Source organism: Muntiacus reevesi, chromosome 12 (assembly GCF_963930625.1).
Source record: "Muntiacus reevesi chromosome 12, mMunRee1.1, whole genome shotgun sequence".
Lineage (NCBI taxonomy): Eukaryota > Metazoa > Chordata > Mammalia > Artiodactyla > Cervidae > Muntiacus > Muntiacus reevesi.
In genome coordinates this window covers 46,319,880-46,341,605 of record NC_089260.1, presented here as the reverse complement: position 1 = coordinate 46,341,605, position 21,726 = coordinate 46,319,880, and the positions used below count along the sequence as shown (strand labels likewise).

The 21,726-nt window shown below is 37.6% G+C and overlaps 1 protein-coding gene across 6 annotated transcripts in view; it reads left to right on the top strand.

Moving 5' to 3' along the window:
• C12H8orf34 (chromosome 12 C8orf34 homolog) overlaps nucleotides 1-21,726 on the top strand; it is a 343,264-nt gene that overhangs the window by 240,568 nt on the left and 80,970 nt on the right. For all 6 annotated transcript variants that reach the window (XM_065902914.1, XM_065902913.1, XM_065902912.1 and 3 more), the window contains 2 exons: nucleotides 11,028-11,113; nucleotides 20,438-20,514. In XM_065902914.1, the coding sequence (XP_065758986.1) occupies nucleotides 11,028-11,113; nucleotides 20,438-20,514 (163 nt within the window). The remainder of the gene's footprint in view (nucleotides 1-11,027; nucleotides 11,114-20,437; nucleotides 20,515-21,726) is intronic.

Sequence of the window (21,726 nt, the reverse complement as noted above, 5' to 3'; positions counted from 1 at the left end):
TCTATTCCATTCCAGGGTCAGCAGAAAGGTGCTTTGTGTTGATGCATTGTTACCTCATGTGACATAAACAGCAAGAGACAAGAAATAGAGTGCCTACAGATGAATATTAGAAGGAAGATTTTTAAGAGAATGTACTAAAATAAGGAGAGTGAAAAAAAGCTGGCTTAAAACTCAACATTCAAAAAACAAAGATCATGGCATCTGGTCCCATTACTTCATGGCAAATAGATGGGGGAAAAGTGGAAACTGAGAGACTTTATTTTCTTGGGCTCCAAAATCACTGTGGACGGTGACTGCAGCCATGAAATTAAAAGATACTTGCTTCTAGGAAGAAAAGCTATGACAAACCTAGATAGCATATTAAAAAGCAGAGACATCACTTTGCTGACAAAGGTCCATATAGTCAAAGCTATGGTTTTTTCCAGTAGTCATGTATGGATGTGAGAGCTGAACCATAAAGAAGGCTGAGACTGTGGTGCTGGAGGAGACTCTTGAGAGTCCCTTGGATAGCAAGGAGATCAAATCAGTCCTCAAGGAAATCAAACCAATCCTCAAGGAATGCTCAAGGAAATCAACCTTGAATATTTATTGGAAGGACTGATGCTGAAGCTGAAGCTCCAGTACTTTGGTCACCTGATGTGAAGAGCTGACTCCTTGGAAAAGACTCTGATGCTGGGAAAGATTGAGGGCAGGAGGAGAAGGGGACAACAGAGGATGAGATGGTTGGATAGCATCATCGAATCAGTGGACATGAGTTTGAGCAACCTCCGGGAGACAGTGAAGGACAGGAAGACCTGGCATCCTGCAGTTCATGGGGTTGCTAAGAGTTGGACATGACTTAGTAACTGAATGAACTTAGTAACAATGAACAGCAACTAAAATAAGGAGTGAAATCTAGGTACTGTAGGAAACTTCTTGTTGGCAAAGGAGTTCCTGGAGTAGAAGTATTTATCAGAGGTTCTGGAAGGTAGAGCTGTGTCTGACACACAGATAGTGCAGCTAAGGGGGCCTGAGAAATGGTGTCAGAGAGCCAGACCACCCACCAAAGGTCAACTGGAGCGGCCAGGGGTAAGGGAGACCCAGAGATGGAGTCAGTGGGTTCGGAAAGCAGAATGAGAGGAAGAACTCATTCCTCTCGGGGAGAGGAACCCCCCGAGGAACTGAGACTTGGCTGGGACTTGGGTGGAGGGCAGCAAGGTTCCAGACAGCAGTGCCATTCTTCGAGAGTAGAGAAGGCACTCTTACAACCCTTTAGTGACTTCAGATAGATGCTATTTAAATCAGACAGTTACTCAGGGGAGTAGGAGGGGCACACAAATGTAAGTTAGTATGCTAAGCCCTGACGGTGCGGAGGGTATCAGACCTGATTTTTGAAGCCTCGGGAAGCCTGACAATTAACTGCAGAGATGGTGAAAATACACCCAGGTCTCACAGCAGATTGCAGTCTCATTCCTCAGTGAAGGATTTTGCCTCTGAAGATCCCTGATAAGTTTTTGGTGTTGATGACAATTTGACTTTTTTAAGACTTTGAAACTGAGTGACAATAAATTGTTAGTGAGTGAGTGAAAGTTGCTCAGTCGTGTTCGACTCTTTGTGACCCCCATGGACTATACACTCCATGGAAGTGTAGGCCCGAGTACTGGAGTGGGTAGCCTTTCCCTTCTCCAGGGGATCTTCCCAACCCAGGGATCAAACCCAGGTTTCCCACATTGCAGGCTGATTCTTTACCAGCTGAGTCACAAGGGAAGCCCAGCCCTAAATTGTTAGAATTTCCTTCAAAAAATAATCCTGGAGAAACATAGTGGAATCCTGAAATGGAAAATGAACATTTAGAAAGAGACTTAGAAATAACTCTATGACCAATGTTATGAAAGACACTTTGAGAATTGAAGGAAGACTTTGGAGGATGAGAATAAGGTAATCTTCTACCCCTTTGTAGAAAATGGTTCAAAATTTCTTAAAACCTAAACTGTTTACCGTGGTTCCCTGGATCCAATTGGCATTTATGATATACTGTTGTTTTCTAGTGAAAGAATATCATGTCCTTCAAAATAGCTGAATGAAGTCATCATTTTTGTTCAGTTGCTAAATCATGTCTGAAGTTCTTTGCAGAGATTTTGGAGCCCAGGGAGGGCAAGCCTGGTACACAACTCAGTCTGCTCAGCATCTCCCCTCTATGCAGCTGCCTTTCTGCACCTCCACCAGCACATCTAAAATGAAATTTGTTTCACTGTGTCCAAAGCTCCCGCCCCCCAGCCCCCCAAACTGAAACAGTGCTTGGGCCACTGTAGGCACCTGCCTAGACCCTCCTCCTTATTCCCTGCTTTTGATCTTCTATTTATAGTTTGTTGTAAAAGCTTCCCAAATGGCCTTCCAAGAGGCCCCAATTAATATTATTTTCTTAGCGCAGCTGTTATTATATTAGGCAATAATTAAAAACTTTCACAGTTTCCTGTTTCATTAAGTCTACATCTTTTTTGTTTAATTTGCAGGATCCCATCTGAATACATTCTATAATCTAGATGTTTGTTGCTTTCAATACACTACTTTCACTGAAGCTATTAGTTTTTTGTTATACTTGGTTTTCCCTTTCTCTCTCTCTTTTCTTTTCTCATCTTTCCCCCCTCAAGGGAGACTTCTTTTTCCAAAGTAAGTGTACTGCATTATTTCACTACTCTTTCCTTGGAACACCCTTCCTCTTTTTCTTCACTTAATCAAACTTCAGCATTTTCAAAACCCAGTGCAAGTACCACCTACTCCATTAACATTTCTTGAATTAACCCAGATTCTATTCATCATCTCCTCTGAACTAGATAAGTTAGAATTGTTAACTTGGCATTTAATTTCATGCATATCATAGTGCATTCAATTTGGTTTTTAAAAAAATATCTGATGAGTGTTTACTCTTTAGTTAGGGCTTTCTGGTGGCTCAGTGGGTAAAGCGTCTGCCTGCAATGCAGGAGACCCAGGTTCGATCCCTGGGTCGACGGAGATGGCAACCCACTCCAGTATTCTTGCCTGGAGAATCCCATGGATGGAGGAGCCTGGTAGGCTACAGTTCACTGGGTCGCAGAGTCAGACACGACTGAGCGACTTCACTTTCTTTCTTTCTTTCTTTCTTTCTTTCTTTCTTTCTTTCTTTCTTTCTTATACTGCTTGCTTCAAGAAAGTATTAAGGGAAGATTGAAGTATAGAATACATAGCATGATAGCATGAAAACAGAAAGATGACTGAATGTCTCCTAGGCCAAATGTGAAAAATTAAGAATACACTTATTTGAGTCTTGTCACATCACATGGTTCAACTGAACCAATGGTACCAGAGGCTTTTAAAAAGGAAAAATGTTGAGCGTTTTGGATTTTTTTTTTTAAGTATTAAAATGAAGTAGCACTCATCACTATCCTCCCACTGCTTACGCTATTCAAGCCTTGCCCCCAGAATGCATATGGCTGCTGGTGGTGTGTTTTAACCAATATTTTGGACTAGGACTGGATGGCTTCTTGGTCCTGGTTTTCGTTTCCTGTTTCTTCTTACAAAGCAAGACATTGGAATCAGTTGATCTCAAAACATTACCAAGCAAGCAAAATTTGAATCACTGCTATAGCGACTAGTCTCCTGAATGAGCTTCCATGTTTCCTCTTGACTGGTCCATCTTCCTTAAGTCTATTTGGTAAGACATAGGGACTTTTTGGCAACATTTACTTAACAAATGTCTATTGATCACGTACATGTGCCTGGTACTATGATAGGCTGTGATATGCACTACAGTAGTCTCTGAGGATGCTTTCTTTCATTGGCTTATTCACCATTAAGACTGAGTCAATGGAAGGTGACTGTTGACTCATAAACTTGGAGATTTTTCCTAGGTAAGTCATACTGGTCAGTTCAGTTAAAATGAAATCTGATTCATTTGTTTGAAATCCAAACACATTTGCTATCTTTATCACCTCTGCTTGTATCTCACTTAAAATGCCCCAACTTTTATTAGCAACTGTTTTGACATATGCTTCTAACTGAGGCAGCCAGCTTTGTGCATGTGTGAACTTTAGCATCTCAGTTACACTGGTATCTTTTACATCTCATTTCCTGCTCTGGGATGACCAATGAGAATCACTGTAAACTAATGTATGCACAACTGAAAAGATCAGGGAGATCAATGATCAGGGACCACCCTTGACCAGGAGCCTATGGATAAATGCTCTATGCTGTCATTCTTCTAGTGGACATGTTTTACAAGGATCCTTAGAATTCTTGTGGGATTGAGCAGCAACAACTGGTAAAGTGTATGACTCAATAACACACCTTTCTCTTCTTTTATGTGTTACTCTGTGTTCCTCAATCCTGCCCCCACCCCAGATCATAAATTGGATTGTACATAAGCCTCTGGTTTACATTCTGTATGAGGGTGAACCAGGTTAAGAAATGCAGGATACTTTTTACCTCTTTTCAAGAGAATGTAATTGTAAATATACTCAGATATTCTGTAGAAAATTCCTTACACATAGATTGGGTCCCTTTTTCCTTTCCTTTTCTCCAAGGTGAGCTCATCACTAAAAAATACCTTAAGAATTCTCTCTCAGAGTTTGCAAGGTATCAAGCTCAATCTGAACTAGGCTTTAGAGACATAAAAATATGAATAATAAAACTCATCTTTAAGACACTTGGTGTGTGTTGATAGACATCAAAGCAATACAAAACATAGTAAAGTAAGAACTATGGTAAAGATTTGCATAGGTACCAAGACTTCTGGAAGAAAAACTTCTGAAAAAAGGAGAATCTGTATTTAAAACCTAGGATTAAGCCAAATAGTAAACGAGGGGAACGTGAATTCTGCCAGAGATAATTATAAGCCAGAGAGGCTTAATAAAATATCTTCAAAAAAGTAAAAGCAGATTGGAGTTTATGGAATATAAAATCCATGGTGAAATATCCAAGAAGGTGAAGTTGCAGACACAGGTAGGGGTTGTGCAATAGAAAGATTTGAATGATTTGGTAAGGAAACCATTACTCATTTTGCACAAGAGACTCTAGTAAAAATGCTAGTTTTTAAAGTCTTTTGAGTCAAAGATTAGTTTTGAGCATCTGGTTGAGGTTACTGTCTCCCTGTCCAAAAAAGGGCCATCCACCAAAAACATTTTATTCCATTTATTGTGAATTACAGTGATTCCCTTGAAACCTGTTTATGGGTCCCTTAAGAATACTTGTGTTAAAATCCCTTGCACCAAAATATTTAAAGCATGAGAATAATAAAGCATGAGGATTTGTTTGGAATTTTCTGGTAGCCATATGGAAAATGACTTTTTGAAGGACAGTTTCTGTGTATAAATATCATCAAGGAAACTATGTAATAATCCAAGCAAGTCAAGATGCACAGCATGATTGTAGTAGTAGAATAAAGAAGTGCTGGATTCAGGAAATTCCTTTATGAAATATAATTAATAAGAATGAGATTGATTAGCTATATGTCATACAAGGCAGGGTATGATGCAGAAGAGTTTGCTTTGTACAATTTGCTTTGAGATGTTTCTGGTTAGTTCAATTAAACTGTCCAATTAGTATTTGGTTATACCAATCTCAGGCTGAAAACTCAAGATAAAGATTTGAAAAACCACCCTACATGCAGTTAAACCATAAGAGTGGTTTTAACTCTTATGGTGAACTAATTCAGGGAGATGATACAGTCTGGGAAAAGAGTGTTCACACAAAGTAGAACTGAAAGTAAAATAAAAACAAGATCAGAAAGTTTTCCTCTATGTGTTTGGCAAGTAGAAGATCAGGCAGTCTTAGCGTATAGCTAGTTGTCTCAGAATGGTAGCAGGACAAACCAGATTAAAATAGCTTGAGGGGTGAATTAAAACTGTGGAAGTAGAGGTATTGGTAGAGAGTTAATACCTAAAATATATGAAGAGCTTGTGCAACTCAAAATTTAAAAACTTATAAAACTGGATTTAAAAAATAGGCAGAGAACCTGAATAGACTTTTTTTTAAAAGAAAGCATGTAGATGGCCAACAGTCACATGAAAAGATGCTCAACATCAATAATTATCAAGGAAATGAAAATCAAAACCACAATGAGATACTACCTCACAGTTGTCAGAGCAACTATTATCAAAAACACAAAAAATAACAGGTGCTGGAAAGAATGCGGAGAAAGGGAAATCCTCATGGCCTGTTTGTAGGAATGGAAGTTGGTGTGACTGCTATACAAAACAGCACAGAGGTTCCTCAGAAAATTAAAAATAGAACTATCATGTGATCCAACAATTCCACTTCTGAGTATTTCTCTGGAAACACAACAAAAACACTAACTCAGGAAGATAATTGCACCCATATAGTCATTGCAGCATTATTTGCAATTTACAATAGCCCCAAATATGGGAACAACTCACATGTTCATACATAGAATCTAGAAAACAAAACAGGGACAAATAAAACAAAACAGAAACATAATCCTAGTTGCAGAGATCAGACTGTTGGCTGCTAGAGGGGAGGGAGTTTGAGGGGCAGTCAAAATAGGTGAAAGAGATTAAGAGATACCAACATCCAGTTATAAAAGAAGTAAGTCATGGGTATGCAAAGTAGAGCATAAGGAATATGGTCAATAATATTGTAATAACTTTGCTTGGTGACAGATGATAACTATACTTCTCTTAGTGACCATTTCAAAATGTATATGTGTATATATATTTATATACATATTTCAACTCTCTATAAAGAAAGCTGAGCACTGAAGAATTGATGCTTTTAAACTGTGGTTTGGAGAAACTCTTGAGAGTCCTTTGGACTGCAAGGAGATCCAACCAGTCCATCCTAAAGGAAATCAGTCCTGACTGTTCATTGGAAGGACTGATGCTGAAGCTGAAACTCTAATACTTTGGCCACCTGATACGAAGAACTGACTCATTGGAAAAGACCCTGATGCTGGGAAAGATTGAAGGTGGAAGGAGAAGGGGACAACAGAGGATGAGATGGATGGAAGTCATCACTGACTCAATGGACATGAGTTTGAGTAAACTCCGGGAGTTGGTGATGGACAGGGAGGCCTGGCGTACTGCAGTTCATGGGGTCACAAAGAGTCGTCGGACATGGCTAAGCAACTGAACTGACTGACTTATATACACACACACACACACACACACACACACACACACATATGTATGTATATAAAATCACTATGATGTACACTCGAAACTAATAGAATGTCTTATGTTATACTTTGATTTTTTAAAAAAGGCATTGATGGAAGCATTTTTAGGAAGTTTGACTCAAAGAATAATGAGCTAGAAAAAGCAATAGGTAGATGTTTTAGATAATTATGGGAGGGATGTTTTGTATTTTTAAGGTTGAAAGAGAAGTGAGCTTATTTCTATGCTGTGGGAAATGAACCATAGAGATGAGTAGAATGAGTAGTGGTGAGTAAAATAAATGAAGATCCAAGAGGCAGATGAGATGATGGGACCCAAATCACCAGCCTGATGAATGATCTAAGCCTTGGACGGGGGAGAGGGTCTCTCACCCTCTGTGAATTGGGAAGGTGGTGAATACAGGTCAGGGTAAAGATACTTCTGTAGGTGCTCTGTGAGTTGGGAGTAGAAGGTCTTTATTTTTGATTACATAATTTTTTTGGATGGACACAGAAGAGAGGTGCTATTTTTTAAAACTTTGAAAGGAATGGAAGAAAAACTACGAAGAAGCTGAAGTTTAAAGTTGGGAACTATTGATTTGTTTGTACTCATCAGTCCTAGAGTGTCATAATACTTACCAGTAGTTTTCAGTTGCCATGTGAACGAAAATGACAGGTTAATACAGGATTAGGGTCTGGATGGCAGTAATGACTAAAAGATGTGGATGCATGGGGATTTAGGGGGCAATAGGTCCCATCTGAGTAAGGCAGGAAGGAAATCAGGAGAGGAGCAAAACCCAGGAGAGAACTGAGAGACGATGAAGATATGTATTTGATTGAAGAGGCAGTTGAGGAACTTCCCTGGTGGCCCAGTGGTTAAGAATCTGTCTTTCAATGTGGGGGATGCAGGTTCAATCCCTGACCAGGAAACTAAGGTCTCACATGCTGTGAAGCAACTAAGTCTGTGAGCAGCAATTAGAGAAAGCCCACCCCCTTCAGCGAAGAGCCAGTGCAGGCAAAACTAAATAAATAAGAAAGCTGAGTTTGTGAAAGGGCCTAAAGGAAGTGAGTTTGTTATCAGAGAACAGAACACTGGATTTTAAGATTTCTGACAGAGCAATTGAATTATCTGTCCTTGGGTTGGGGATGGTGAAATGGAAGGAAAGACTCCAGATTTGAGACTGAAGGACTTTGAAATTGGTACATATACGTGAACACAAATTTCATTCAAGATAATAGTGACACTTGAAGAAGAAAATTTTGAGCCTGATCAAAGTCTTCCCAGGCAGAGAGAAAACAGGTTAATCTTTATACTCCTCTGTTAGCTGAGGTTGACGGGCTACACAGCCTCCTTTGAAGAGGAGGTACTATAATATTCTTAGAGGAAAAAGGGATGTCCTATTCTTAGATGAGGAAAGGGCTTTCCTTGTGACAGAGGAGCAAGAACCATTTTATTTAGAGGTTGAGAATATAGAAGAGTGCTTAATATGGAAGGAGAGTTTCAGAAAGCAAAGAGAAAATATTTGAGGGTATGAGTACAACTCTTGTAATGTTAAAAAAAAAAAAAAGTGATTTAACTTTTATTGCAACCGTACTTCCCGGACTTGCCCACACAACCCTTGTTTGCATAGCACCTATTAAGCTCTTACAGAAGTAGTGCTGTGTGGATTTCATCTTGGGAAACATTGGCAGACCACTCAAGGATAGCGGGGCTCAGAGGCATTCCTCAGGGGGGTTGATGCCAAGTCACGGCGAATTCAACTCTAAAGGTGTCTGGACGGCACTGTTTGGACAACGATGAGGCAGCTTCAAGGCCACCCAATTTGTTGGTTGTTATCCTGGTCATTTTTCTTTTCAACTCAGCTAAATTGAGAACTCCATGAAATCGAGGACCGTTCCTGTTTCTTTACATTGCCACAACATTTGGGTTATTATTGAGCATATTGATAAATACTAAACAAGTATTTGTTTTTATTGAAGCTTGCAATGAATTAAAAAAATTGCAACTTAGGTTTGATTTCTTGTTTCTTTCTACCTTTATTGGAGATTTATTTTCTGTTTAGGTATTTTAAAATTTTTTGGCAGCTCCTTGCAGCAAGTACCAACTTAGTTCCCCAACCAGGGATCGAACCCATGTCCTCTGTGTTGGAAGTGTGCCGTCATAACCACTGGACTTAGAGGGGAGTCTTCATTTAAGTTTTTAACCTAATGTTAAATACCCAAATGTGTTGGAACTGATTGTCAATTTTTAATAATAATCTTTATTTACATGCTTCAATGTCTTGTATACCTACATACATTCTCTCTTTGCTAATTTTGATACAAAAGAATATTTGATGTTGATGTTGAGTAAAATACTTACCCCAATTATTAGAAGTAAACAAAATAAAAAGAAGGAGCTGGACAGATTTGAGAAGTATGTAGCTAAATCAGTCACTTAAAAATGATGCTTTTTTTTAGAGTAAAAATTAAAAGTTAATTAGAAGTATAAGATTTTTGACTGAAGAGTTTAAAAGACTATCAGCAAATTACTCTTGAGAATTATTTAATTAGCTTATATAATATAGTAACTTTGTTTATAGAAGATAATATGTAAGTATAAATGTATCATGGGGTTTTTCAGGTGGCTCAGTGGTAAAGAATTCACCTGCCAATGCAGGAGACGTGGCTTCGGTCTCCATCCCTGGGTTGGGAAGATGCCCTGGAGAAGGGAATGGCAACCCACTCCAGTATTCTTGCCTGGAGAATTCCATGGACAGAGGAGTCTCAAGGGCTATAGTCCATGGGATCACAAAAGAGTCAGACATGACTGAGCCACTAACCACCACCAACAACAATAAATGTATAATACATACACAAATGTGTGTAAAATTTATTATTGTAGGAATAAAAATATAATGTACAATATTTATACTTATACAAAAGATCAAGAGAGTCATGCATATACATCATTGGATTCCACTGTTCTATATACAAATAAAGATATAAAAGAGTTGAAGATTTTAACTATGAAAAATTCTGGTATAGTTATGGATTGTATTTGAGTTTGCTTTTTAAAAAATATTAATAGTATATGTCATGTTTTCATTGATACTCTCCCATGAGGGCACTCCCCATCAGGAAATGCAAGAAAAAGTAAGGGCACTGGAAGAAACCTCCAACCTCTGAATTATTTGATATACTGTCCTCCAATGTTAGCAGAGCTTATTCTGCTTACTTAGGTCAGAGTTCCCACATTTATTGATGAGCTCTACCTCTTTTCATAGAGTGCTTTCACAGTATAACTAAGCCCAGACTAACCTCACTACAGAGGTGAGGATACAGAAGCTCAGAAATCTATTGTCATGAAAGTCCCATGCAATCTTCCTCTCCTGAAGAAGAGCCAGTGTCATTGAGAACCCTGGGCCATCCACGTATTGAATCTTCATGCCCCCTGATGAAACAGATTTTGACCTGCAGGCCTTTAAGCTCAGGTTTGGTTGATTTGGAAAACTGTGTTTGATGAACCTCTATGTAACCATGGAAACCTTCTCAAGCCCCTGGACACAGAAGTCAGGCGAGCACGCTATGGTGGATGCTTGCTTTTCTTCCACTCACTTCCCCATTGCAGTGTCCGTGAAAATATTTACTTATAAACCTTCCTCAGTCAGGCTAAGTAGAAAAGCAGATTCTACCTAGACTAATCTTCCCATGGATACAGGAGAAAAGATGAAAGCCTTTTCCTTAAAGGTTAGAAAAGCAAAAACACTATGACAAAGATTTCAGTAAAGCTTTATTTCTACTTGGAAGAAGCATGCCTGGTTTTAGAATTTAGAAGTTCATAGTCATGTTCCCAATAATATATAGTTCACATTTCACAAGTCAACATTACTGGAGGTTTCAATAACCATTTTTCATCATTTAGGCTTCAAGGAGATAACCTGGCAGAAAGGACAGAAGAGACTTCACAAATACTTCAATCTCCAGATGAAATAGTCCCAGATTCTTTGGGTGAGTTTTAAATCCAACAAGATATATTGTGATTTTAGTGTCAGTTAAAGATGTCTTTAAAAAGAAAACTAGACCAAGCATCTTTGCCTACACCAAATCACCATAGCTGTCAGTCATCCGCCCACCACTCCTGTGTATCAGGAAGCTAAGGGCAAAGGAGAAAAAGAAGTGTGAGAAGCAGCCTCTTAATTCCTGTGCCTGTTTAAGGTACAGGGCGACTACATTTTCTACTCTCAGAGTTTGTCACTAATTCCAACTTGGTTTTGGAACTTAAATCACCTACTCCCATTCTCATTTTGTGGATCTTTTCAGTCTTCTGGGCAGATTGTCAATATCAGACTTGATTTACTTTTACCTCTCTCAGCCCTATATTAAATTGAACTCAAATCATGTCATTGTCACCAAGCCAGTCTCGTTTCCCCCAAGACTGCCTAGTCTATGCCTTTGTCCTTCTCCATCTAGTGTAAGAGCTCTGTAAATAGATTTTCCTTGTACAATCTCACCCATTTGGTTCATTATATTTCTAAAAATAAAAAAGGGAAGAAATTGCTATTTCTTCCCCATTTTCTGTAGAACAAAATTCAAACTCCTTGGCTTAGCATATTAAGTTCATGCCAGGGCACTTCAAGATGTTTGCTGAATGTATAAATAAGTACATGTAATGACACTACAGTGGCATGTAAAGTATATCACTGCTTCATCATTCATTGTTCTAGCAGGAAGCAGTCCATACATCCAATTGTAATAATTAGAAGAGAAACTATGGGAAAACATTTTCCTTACACCTGGCTAGAGAAGGACATCTTAAGCAAGATGCAAAAATTCCTAAACATTAAAAAAGCTCAATAGTGTTAAGAATTCTTAATTCTTAACACTTAATTCTTAATAAGAATAAGAATTCTTATTCATCAAAAAATGGCAGAAAAAGGTTGATAAGCTACAAAATAGGAAACTATATTTGTCACTGATCAAAGATTAATATTCAGGATATGTAAAGTGTATCTATAATTCAATAAACAAAGGATCAGCAAACCAATAGAAAAATAAGCAATATATATTTCACAGGACGGGAAACACAAATGGCCAATGAGCATATGAAAAATGTTTTACTCTAGTAACCAAGGAAAGGTAAGGCCCTTGAGAGATGCTGTTTTATGACTCTTTACGTGACACTGAGAAATCTGACAAAATCAAGTGCTGGTGAAGACAGAGACAAAAAGAAAATCATACAACAGCTGGGGCATAAACAATTTTGGAAACAGTTTTCCATTATCCTAAAATCTGAGTGAAGCCCAGAAACTTCACTTCTGGATAAATATGTTAGAAAGCAAGTGTCATATACCATGAAATGTAAGCAAATTTGTTAGTATGATGGTGGACAGGAAAATGAATAAATTGTGGAATTGTTATACTGTGGGAAACTGAATGCATGTCAGCTACACTCATAGGATGGGTGATATAAGTGGTATGCTGGTAAATGTTAACAGCTGTCTGAAAATGAAAAGCCCTGGTTTGTAGAGGTTACTGGTTTCCATGATATGCTGCTGCTGCTGCTAAGTTACGTCAGTCGTGTCTGACTCTGTGCGATCCCATAGACGGCAGCCCACCAGGCTCCCCTGTCCCTGGGATTCTCCAGGCAAGAATACTGGAGTGGGTTGCCATTTCCTTCTCCAGTGGATGAAAGTGGAAAGTGAAAGTGAAGTTGTTCAGTCATGTCCGACTCTTAGCGACCCCATGGTCTGTAGCCTACCAGGCTCCTCCTTCCATGGGATTTCCCAGGCAAGAGGACTGGAGTGGGTTGCCATTGCCTTTTCCTTCCATGATATAAATATAATATAAACGCTGACTTCAAGCCACCCATCTGAAGTGGCATTTGGGCCTTCCAGTCTTGTGTGAGTAGGTTGCAACTCACAACTGAATGAATCTTAAAAGCATCATATTTGTTTAAAAAAAAAAAAAAAGGGACTTGTAAAAATACATATCTCAATAAAATCAAATTTGTCTATAAAAAAGTATAATATTGATTGAACAAAAGTAGTCATAGAATGTCATTTTCCTAAGGCTCAAAATTAGTATATCTAAGTAGTATATTCTTTAGGAAAACATACATTAAGTGGTACAATTATATTGAAAGAAGGGAATGAAAAACTTGAAATGGTGGCTATTCTTAGGGATGGGGAAGAAAAGAGATGGGATTAGGAAGAAATTCATAGGTATATGAAGGTTATTAGAAGTGTTCTAATTCTTAAGTCATGTAGTAGATTTGGGGTGTTTATTTTATCATTGTGATTTGTAACTTAAATATATACATTATTTTGCATGTATATTTTAAATATACTTTTTATATGTCAAATATTAAAAACATGTAAATAAATGTTAAAAAATAAGGTATCATAGGAACATAAAGCAGGGTCAATATAGCACAATACTAAAAAGAAGGTAATAGTTTCTGCATACTCAACTCTTTTCTAGTGCTGATAAGATGAAACACTCTCATGACAGACATTAATATTTGACAGTGAAACTTGTGCACTGTGTCACTAGCAACTTAGGGCCCCCAAGCTGGCCATTAGTGGACACTCCATTAGTTTTTAGAGTCAACCTGGTTTCTCCTCTCTGCTCTTCTTGCAAGTGTCCATTTACTTAAGCCATTCTTCTTTGACTCATAGTAATTTCTTTTTCTTGTCATCTGCCTATTCAGATCCTGTGTGTTAAGATGATGTAAGGTCTATCTGAAGTCCAGTTCACAAGCAATGTTTTCTTCTTTTTTCTTTTTTAATAGTGTATATATGTCAATTCCAATCTCGCAATTCATCCCATCCCCTTTTCCCCCTGATTATCCATACTTTTGTTCTTTACATCTATGTCTCTTTTTCTGCTTTGTAAATAAGATCGTCTATACCAATTTTTTCAGATTCCACATATATGCATTAATATATGTTTTTCTGACTTATTCACTCTGTATGACAGTCTCTATGTCCATTCATGTCTTAACAAATGATCCAATTTTGTTCCTTTTATAACTGAGTAACAGTCTATTGTATATATGATATATATATATACATATATATATATATTTCACAACTTTATCCATGCCTCTGTCGATAGACATTTAGGTTGTTTCCATGTTGTGATTATAGAAGACATACAGTTGACAAACAGACACTTGGAAAGATGTTCAGCATTACTAATTATTAGAGAAATGAAAATCAAAATTACAGTGAAGTATCATCTCGTACCAGTCAGAATGGCTATCATCAAAAACTCTAAAATGTACAAAAAAATCTACAAAAAAATAAACAATGAATTCTGGAGAGGATGTGAAGAAAAGGAAATACTCTTGTACTGTTGGTGGGAATGCAAATTGATACAATCACTATGGAGAACAGAATGGAGGTTCCTTTAAAAACTAAAAATAGAATTACCATGTGACCCAGCAATCCCACTACTGGGAATATACCCAAAGAAAATCATAATTCAAAAAGACACATGTACCCCAGTGTTCATTGCAAGACTATTTACAATAGCCAGGACATGACAACAGCACAACCTAAATGTTTTCTTGTTTTCAGCCCCTAATTGTTCTTGAATTACTCCTTGTGTGTTTGTTCTCTCATCAATTGGATTATATGCTTCTTGAGAGTTTCTTGTGTTCTCCACCATGCTCAATATAAAACTAGATACAAAACAGGTGTTAACTACTGGCCCATTATATATATATATACATACACACACACACACACACACACACACGTATATATAGATATGGAGAAGGAAACAGCAACCCACTTCAGTATTCTTACCTGGAAAATTCCATGGACAGAGGAGCCTGGTGGGCCACAGTCCATGGGGTTGCAAAGAGCTGGCGACTGAGCGACTGAGCGCGTGCACACACACACACACACACACACACACACACACACACGCTTTTGAATTCTATCAAAACTACTCCAATCCACTGATCTACAGATAATATATCCTTCAACAATCACATTTACATTGTAACTGAGTATTGTTGGGACTTAAATTTTTTAGAAAATTAAACAAGGAAATCAGTAATATGTTGATTATAGTTACTTGCATTCACTGGGGGAAAAGGTATTCATTAAGCTTAAGCTCCTTTCTTGAACTTCTTATATCCTGCATTCTTCACATTCAGATGTTAGAGAACTAATCAACAAATTCCAAAATATGCTGTCTGGTTCAGTACATTCCTTTTCTGCTTAAGTTATTCAGATCGCTAGATCCAAAGTGCTAATGTGATTTTTATGTCAACTATGCATCCACATTGAACTTGGCTCAATAAACAAATATTTCTATGAGCAGGTGTAACTTTGTGCTTTAAAAAACCTGTTGTGGCACAAGCAGCAAAAGTATAAATAATGACAGGAAGTCATTAAATGAAGTTAAACATCATTGACAAATCCTACAGGTCTCTAGGTTCTTACCGGCAGGCCCCATCAACCACAGAGGCTAAGTTTCAAGTGCAAGTGGTCCAGAGACTGTTAGATTTTGATAACGTTACTTTATATTTCTGTTCTTCAGTTTCTTCTCTCAAGTGAGGAGATAAACTAACATTTGACAAATTTAGAGACTCATTTTCCTTTCCATGTGATTCAAAAAGGCTCAGAAAACTCATAGCTTGTATTTTGAAAATCATTTATATTAATACTTGGAAAAAATTTCTCTGGAATAGACATCATTTTCCTTTCCATGTGATTCAGAAAAGCTCAAAAAAACTCATAGCTTGTATTTTGAAAATCGTTTATATTAATACTTAGAAAAAATTGCTCTGGAATCGACAGAGCAACATAGTTTACACAGATGTGCCTGCCAATATTTGGTAATAAGCAGTGTACTCAGAGCACTTTAAAAATAAAGTGCACCTCTCCAAGCATTAAACACTAAGGTGTTTTTTATTTTTTTTTAATTAGAGTATAGTTGGTTTTTAATGTTGTGTTAGTTTCTGCTGTAGAGCAGAATGGATCAGTTATGTGTATGTATACATATTTCCCCTCTTTTTTTGGATAACCTTCTCATTTAGATCCCCACAGTACATTGAGTAGAGTTCCCTGTTCTATACAATAGATTCTCACTAGTTATCTATTTTACACATAGTATCAATAGTGTATATATGTCAATCCAACCTCCCAATTCATTCTGCGCCACCCTTAACTTGCACAGGTATCCATACATTTGTTCCCTGTGTCTGTGTCTCTATTTCTGCTTCACAAATAAGATCAGCTATACCGTTTTTCTAGATCCTATGTATATGTGTTAATATACAAAGTTTGTTTTTCTCTTACTTACTTCACTCTGTATGACAGTCTCTAGGTCCATCCTGTTTTCACGACATTTTTTATTCCAAGTAGCTTATAATACTGCTATTCTATCACTAGATTTGGGCTATTTAGAAGGATCCTTTCTACTTAGCAACTATAAATATGGTTAGATATGTAAATATGATGGATATGTAAATTTTCTAATATTCTGGCACACTTCACCCCTCACCACACTATAGATCGCACTAGATGTGGCACCAATAACCAGGAAAAATTGAACCAAAACAAGAACAGAACAAAATGTAAAACCGTTGCCAAGCCTTTTACAAATGTTAATTTTTATTTAAAAAAATCCATATTGTGTGAAGGTATTCAAGTAAACTCCAAGAGGGCAAGTCATAGAAGATTATCTTGCTCAAATTGTTTTTTTTTTTCTTTTCAAAATTTTATACTGATCATTTTAATTCTTTTTGTATACAGTGAAACCTTAAAAGCAATGGTGAATAAGAATGGTAGTGGCATACACCCTCTGTTGTTCCTAATCTATTTTGGTTTTACCTCTAAGTAACAAAAATTTTTCTGTTACATTGTCTTCTGTTAACTTGATAATCTTATCTTCCACATTTATTTCTCTGATTCATTTTGAGTCTGTCATTGTATTTGAGGTTAAATAGAGATCGTATTTTATTTTTCTCTGTAGAGTGAGTCAACACCATCTCTATATTGTCTGTTCTTTCAACATAAATTTGTGGTACCATTTTATCAAAAACTAAACTCTTATGGGTTTGGACCTAAAAATTCTATTCTGCCCATTGAACTATTTGTCCATTATTGAGTTGTACCATGTTTTTTTGTTGTTGTTGTTTTAGCAGATCTTCATATTCTTTTTAAAAAAAATTAATTTATTTATTTTAATTGGAGGTTAATTACTTTACAATATTGTAGTGGTTCTTGCCATACATTGACATGAATCAGCCATGGGTGTGCATGTGTTCCCCATCCTGAGCCCCCCTCCCACCTCCCTCTCCATCCCACCCCTCAGGGTCTTCCCAGTGCACCAGCCCTGAGCACCCTGTCTCATGCATCGAACCTGGACTGGTGATCTATTTCACATATGATAATATACATGTTTCAATCCTGTTCTCTCAAATCATCCCACCCTCACCTTCTCCCACAGAGTCCAAAAGTCTGTTCTTTACATCTGTGTCTCCTTTGCTATCTCGCATATAGGGTAATCGTTACCATCTTTCTAAATTCCATATATATGCATTAGTATACTGTATTGGTGTTTTTCTTTTTGGCTTACTTCACTCTGTATAATAGGCTCCAGTTTCATCCACCTCATTAGAACTGATTCAAATGCATTCTTTTTAATAGCTGAGTAATATTCCATTGTGTATATGTACCACAGCTTTCTTATCCATCCGTCTGCTGATGGACATCTAGGTTGCTTCCATGTCCTGGCTATTGTAAGCTGGGCTGCTATGAACATTGGGGTACACGTGTCTCTTTCAGTTCTGGTTTCCTAGGTGTATATGTCCAGCAGTGTGATTGCTGGGTAATATGGCAGTTCCATTTCCAGTTTTTTCAGGAATTTCCACACTGTTCTCCACACTGTTTTCCATAGTGGCTGTACTAGTTTGCATTCCCACCAATAGTGTAAGAGGGTTCCCTTTTCTCCACACCCTCTCCAGCATTTATTGTTTGTAGACTTTTGGATAGCAGCCATTCTGACTGGCATAAAATAGTACCTCATTGTGGTTCTGATTTGCAGTTCTCTGATAATGAGTGATGTTGAGCATCTTTTCATGTGTTTGTTAGCCATCTGTATGTCTTCTTTGGAGAAATGTCTGTTTAGATTTCTGGCCCATTTTTTGATTGGGTCATTTATTTTTTCTGGAATTGTTACTCAACTTGTTTTAACAGCTCCTAGTTAAAAACCTGGCATATAGTATTATTTTATAGTATTTCCAACTATAAAAATCCTAGCAAATCCACAAGAGAGTGAGTTTTCTTCTGTAAATGTACTAATTTGCTCTATGATGTAGGGTAGGACATTTTAATACTATTGTCAATATTCCACACAAATAGCAATTTCAACATGTAATAAAATGGAAAAATACTGAGTGAATACTAAAATTATGGTAATATTTGATCACAGTTCAGCAGAATATAATTCAGTCTTAGGGGACTTAAATTATGCTAATTTATACATTTTAAAGTAAAGAATCTATCTATTGTCACATTTATTATGGGGTTTTAATAGATAAGGATTCACGTTTCCTTCATTAATGGATTAATATTTTTAATGTGGTACAATTCTCATCACTTATCCTGATTTTTTTGTTTAAATATAAAATTCTGAATTATTGCAGCTAGAGCTCCATGATTCAGAAATTGTGATTATGGATTTGTGCTAAGCGTTCCATTGTCTCTCTGGTCTTGACTGGCCATTAAGGACTCAGGGGATTTAAGGCTCTGATTTTCTTCTCAGAGCATACATTTTATGAAACCAAAAAAATCTATCTCCACTTGTGTGTGTGAATGTGTAGGAAGGCCTTCTTTAAGGATGCATATAGCTCTTTAAAATATTAATAAATATAATCAATCAATGTTTAAAGCTTCCAGTGATTTAAAATACCCTCCTTATAACTGATTTTTTTATTTGAATGGAAGGTATTAAAACACAAACTATTTCTAGATGCTCTTTGTATATATCTCTGTTAAAGAATTCTCTAGAGCCTGTAGAAATCTTCGTTGTTATAATTAATTTAGCAGACATATGGAAAAGTTTACCATCTTTTTATTCACATATTTGAAAGTCATTACATACCCACTCATTAATCTAGTCAAACAAATAATATCAGCTTGTTCCTTGATACGTTAAAATGGAATACTAGCCATCATTTAATAATAAGTACTCTTCTCCCAGGTAGTGATAGTGGTAAAGACCCACCTGCCAGTTCAGGTGATGAAAGAGACACAGGTTCAGACTCTGAGTTGGGAAGACCCTGGAGGTGCACATGGCAACCCATTCCAGTGTTCTGCATGGAGAATCCCATGGACAGAGTCTGGTGGGCTGTAGTCCATGGAGTCACAAAGAATTGGACATGACTTAGCAATGAGATAACAACAACCTTTGTCCCAACTTTTCAGAGTTGTTCATCCTGTTTAAGAGAGAGAATACAAATTGGAATTTAAATACTGTGGCCCCTCAGAAAAACCCAGTTGATGGATAAAGCAAATAAAAAATTACAAGGCAGAAAAAGAACATTAAGTTCCAACAATTAGCTAAATAATATGCCAAAAGAAGAGTTGATCTGACTAAGATGATTGCAGCTCTTGCACAGTCCTGACTTTATTGAACCCTTTTTTTTTTCCCATTTATTTTTATTAGTTGGAGGCTAATTACTTTACAATATTGTAGTGATTTTTGTCATAACATTGACATGAATCAGCCATGGATTTATATGTATTCCCCATCCCGATCCCCCCTCCCACCTCCCTCTCCACCCAATTCCTCTGGGTCTTCCCTTTAAATGGGCTTTCCAGGTGGCACTAGCGGTAAAGAACCTGCCTGCCAATGCAGGAGATATAAGAGACTCGGGTTCGATCCCTGGGTCAGGAAGATCCCTGGAGAAGAAAACAGTGACCCTCTCCAGTATTCTTGCCTGGAGAATCTCACAGACAGAGGAACCTGGCAGGCCACAGTCCATAGGGTTGCAAAGAGTCGGGAATGACTGAAGCAACTGAGCATGCAAGCATGCAAATTAGAAATGCTAAAGGTTTGCATACATTCTCTGTATGCTAAATAAAAAACACCACACACTATTTTAAATCTCAACTACTATGATTTTTCAACATCCTGTTCAGTTACTTTTATATCCTTCTCATGATAAGTTTATATATCAGAAAGTTTATGATTTATATATAAAAATTGTATCATATATAAACATATATCAGATAAGTTCATATATTAAGCAATATGTGACTCCAACTTATTCTTTTTTTTCTAACTTATTCATTCTTTTTGTGAAAATAGATTCTTTACCTGGGAATGAGGAAGCACTAATGGAAGAGAGTGAAGAATTTGAGAAAGCATCTAAATTAACAGGACCTGTAAGTATATTCATTGACTTAATTTTATCTCTAAAATGTATATCTTAACTAATGTATATCTCTAACAGGAACATCTAAAAGGAATAGGAAGGAATAGGAAGCAATGTCATTTAAAGAATATGTTAAAATGTGCCTCCAGGATAGCCCACATTGTCATGGAGATGCTCCTTTAAGTAAGTGGTCAGCTTGATTACAGGTACACAGCAAAGCTACAAAGTTGCACTGAGCTCTTTCAGCAATTGGAGAAGAAGAGTTGAATAAAGGGGTGGGGAACCTAAGTCCTGGTATTATTAACTGCTTGGTTGTGCACATGAACATTCTAAAAGATTATGAGCTGCCATCTCAAACTTCAATAAATCAATCCACTCCAGTACTTCTGCCTGGAAAATCCCATGGAGAGAGGAGCCTGGTAGCCTGCAGTCCATGGGGTCGCTAAGAGTTGGACAGGACTGAGCGGCTTCACTTTCACTTTTCACTTTCATGCATTGGAGAAGGAAATGGCAACCCACTCCAGTGATCTTGCCTGGAGAATCCCAGGGACGGGGGAGCCTGGTGGGCTGCTGTCTATGGGGTCGCACAGAGTTGGACACGACTGCAGCGACTCAGCAGCAGCAACAGCATATCATGATAGAAAAATAAATGTTTTGCATATCCTGGAAGTTCACATATAACTTAAAGTGAAAGTCGCTCATTCATGTCCAACTCTTTGTGACCCCGTGGACTCTACAGTCCATGGAATTCTCCAAGTCGGAATACTGGAGTGGGTACCCTTTCCCTTCTCTAGGGGGTCTTCCCAGCCCAGGGATTGAACCCAGGTTTCCCAAATTGCAGGCGAATTCTTTAACAGCTGAGCCACAAAGGAAGCCCAAGGACCGGAGTGGGTAGCCTATCACTTCTCCAAGGGATCTTTCTGATTGCAGGGGGATTCTTTATCAACTGAGCTATCAGGGAAGCCCAGGTATAACTTAAGCGTGATATTATTAGTTGTGAAGTCCTTCTGATATTTTGATTAAACTATATCTCTTCCACAAAGTACATTGGGAGGTAACCATTCAGTTCAGTTCAGTCACTCAGTCCTATCCAACTCTTTGTGACCCATTGACTGCAGCATGTCAGGTTTCCCTGTCCATCACCATCTCCCGGAGCTTGCCCAAACTCATGTCCATTGAGTCAGTGATGCCATCTAACCATCTCATCCTCTGTTGTCCTCTT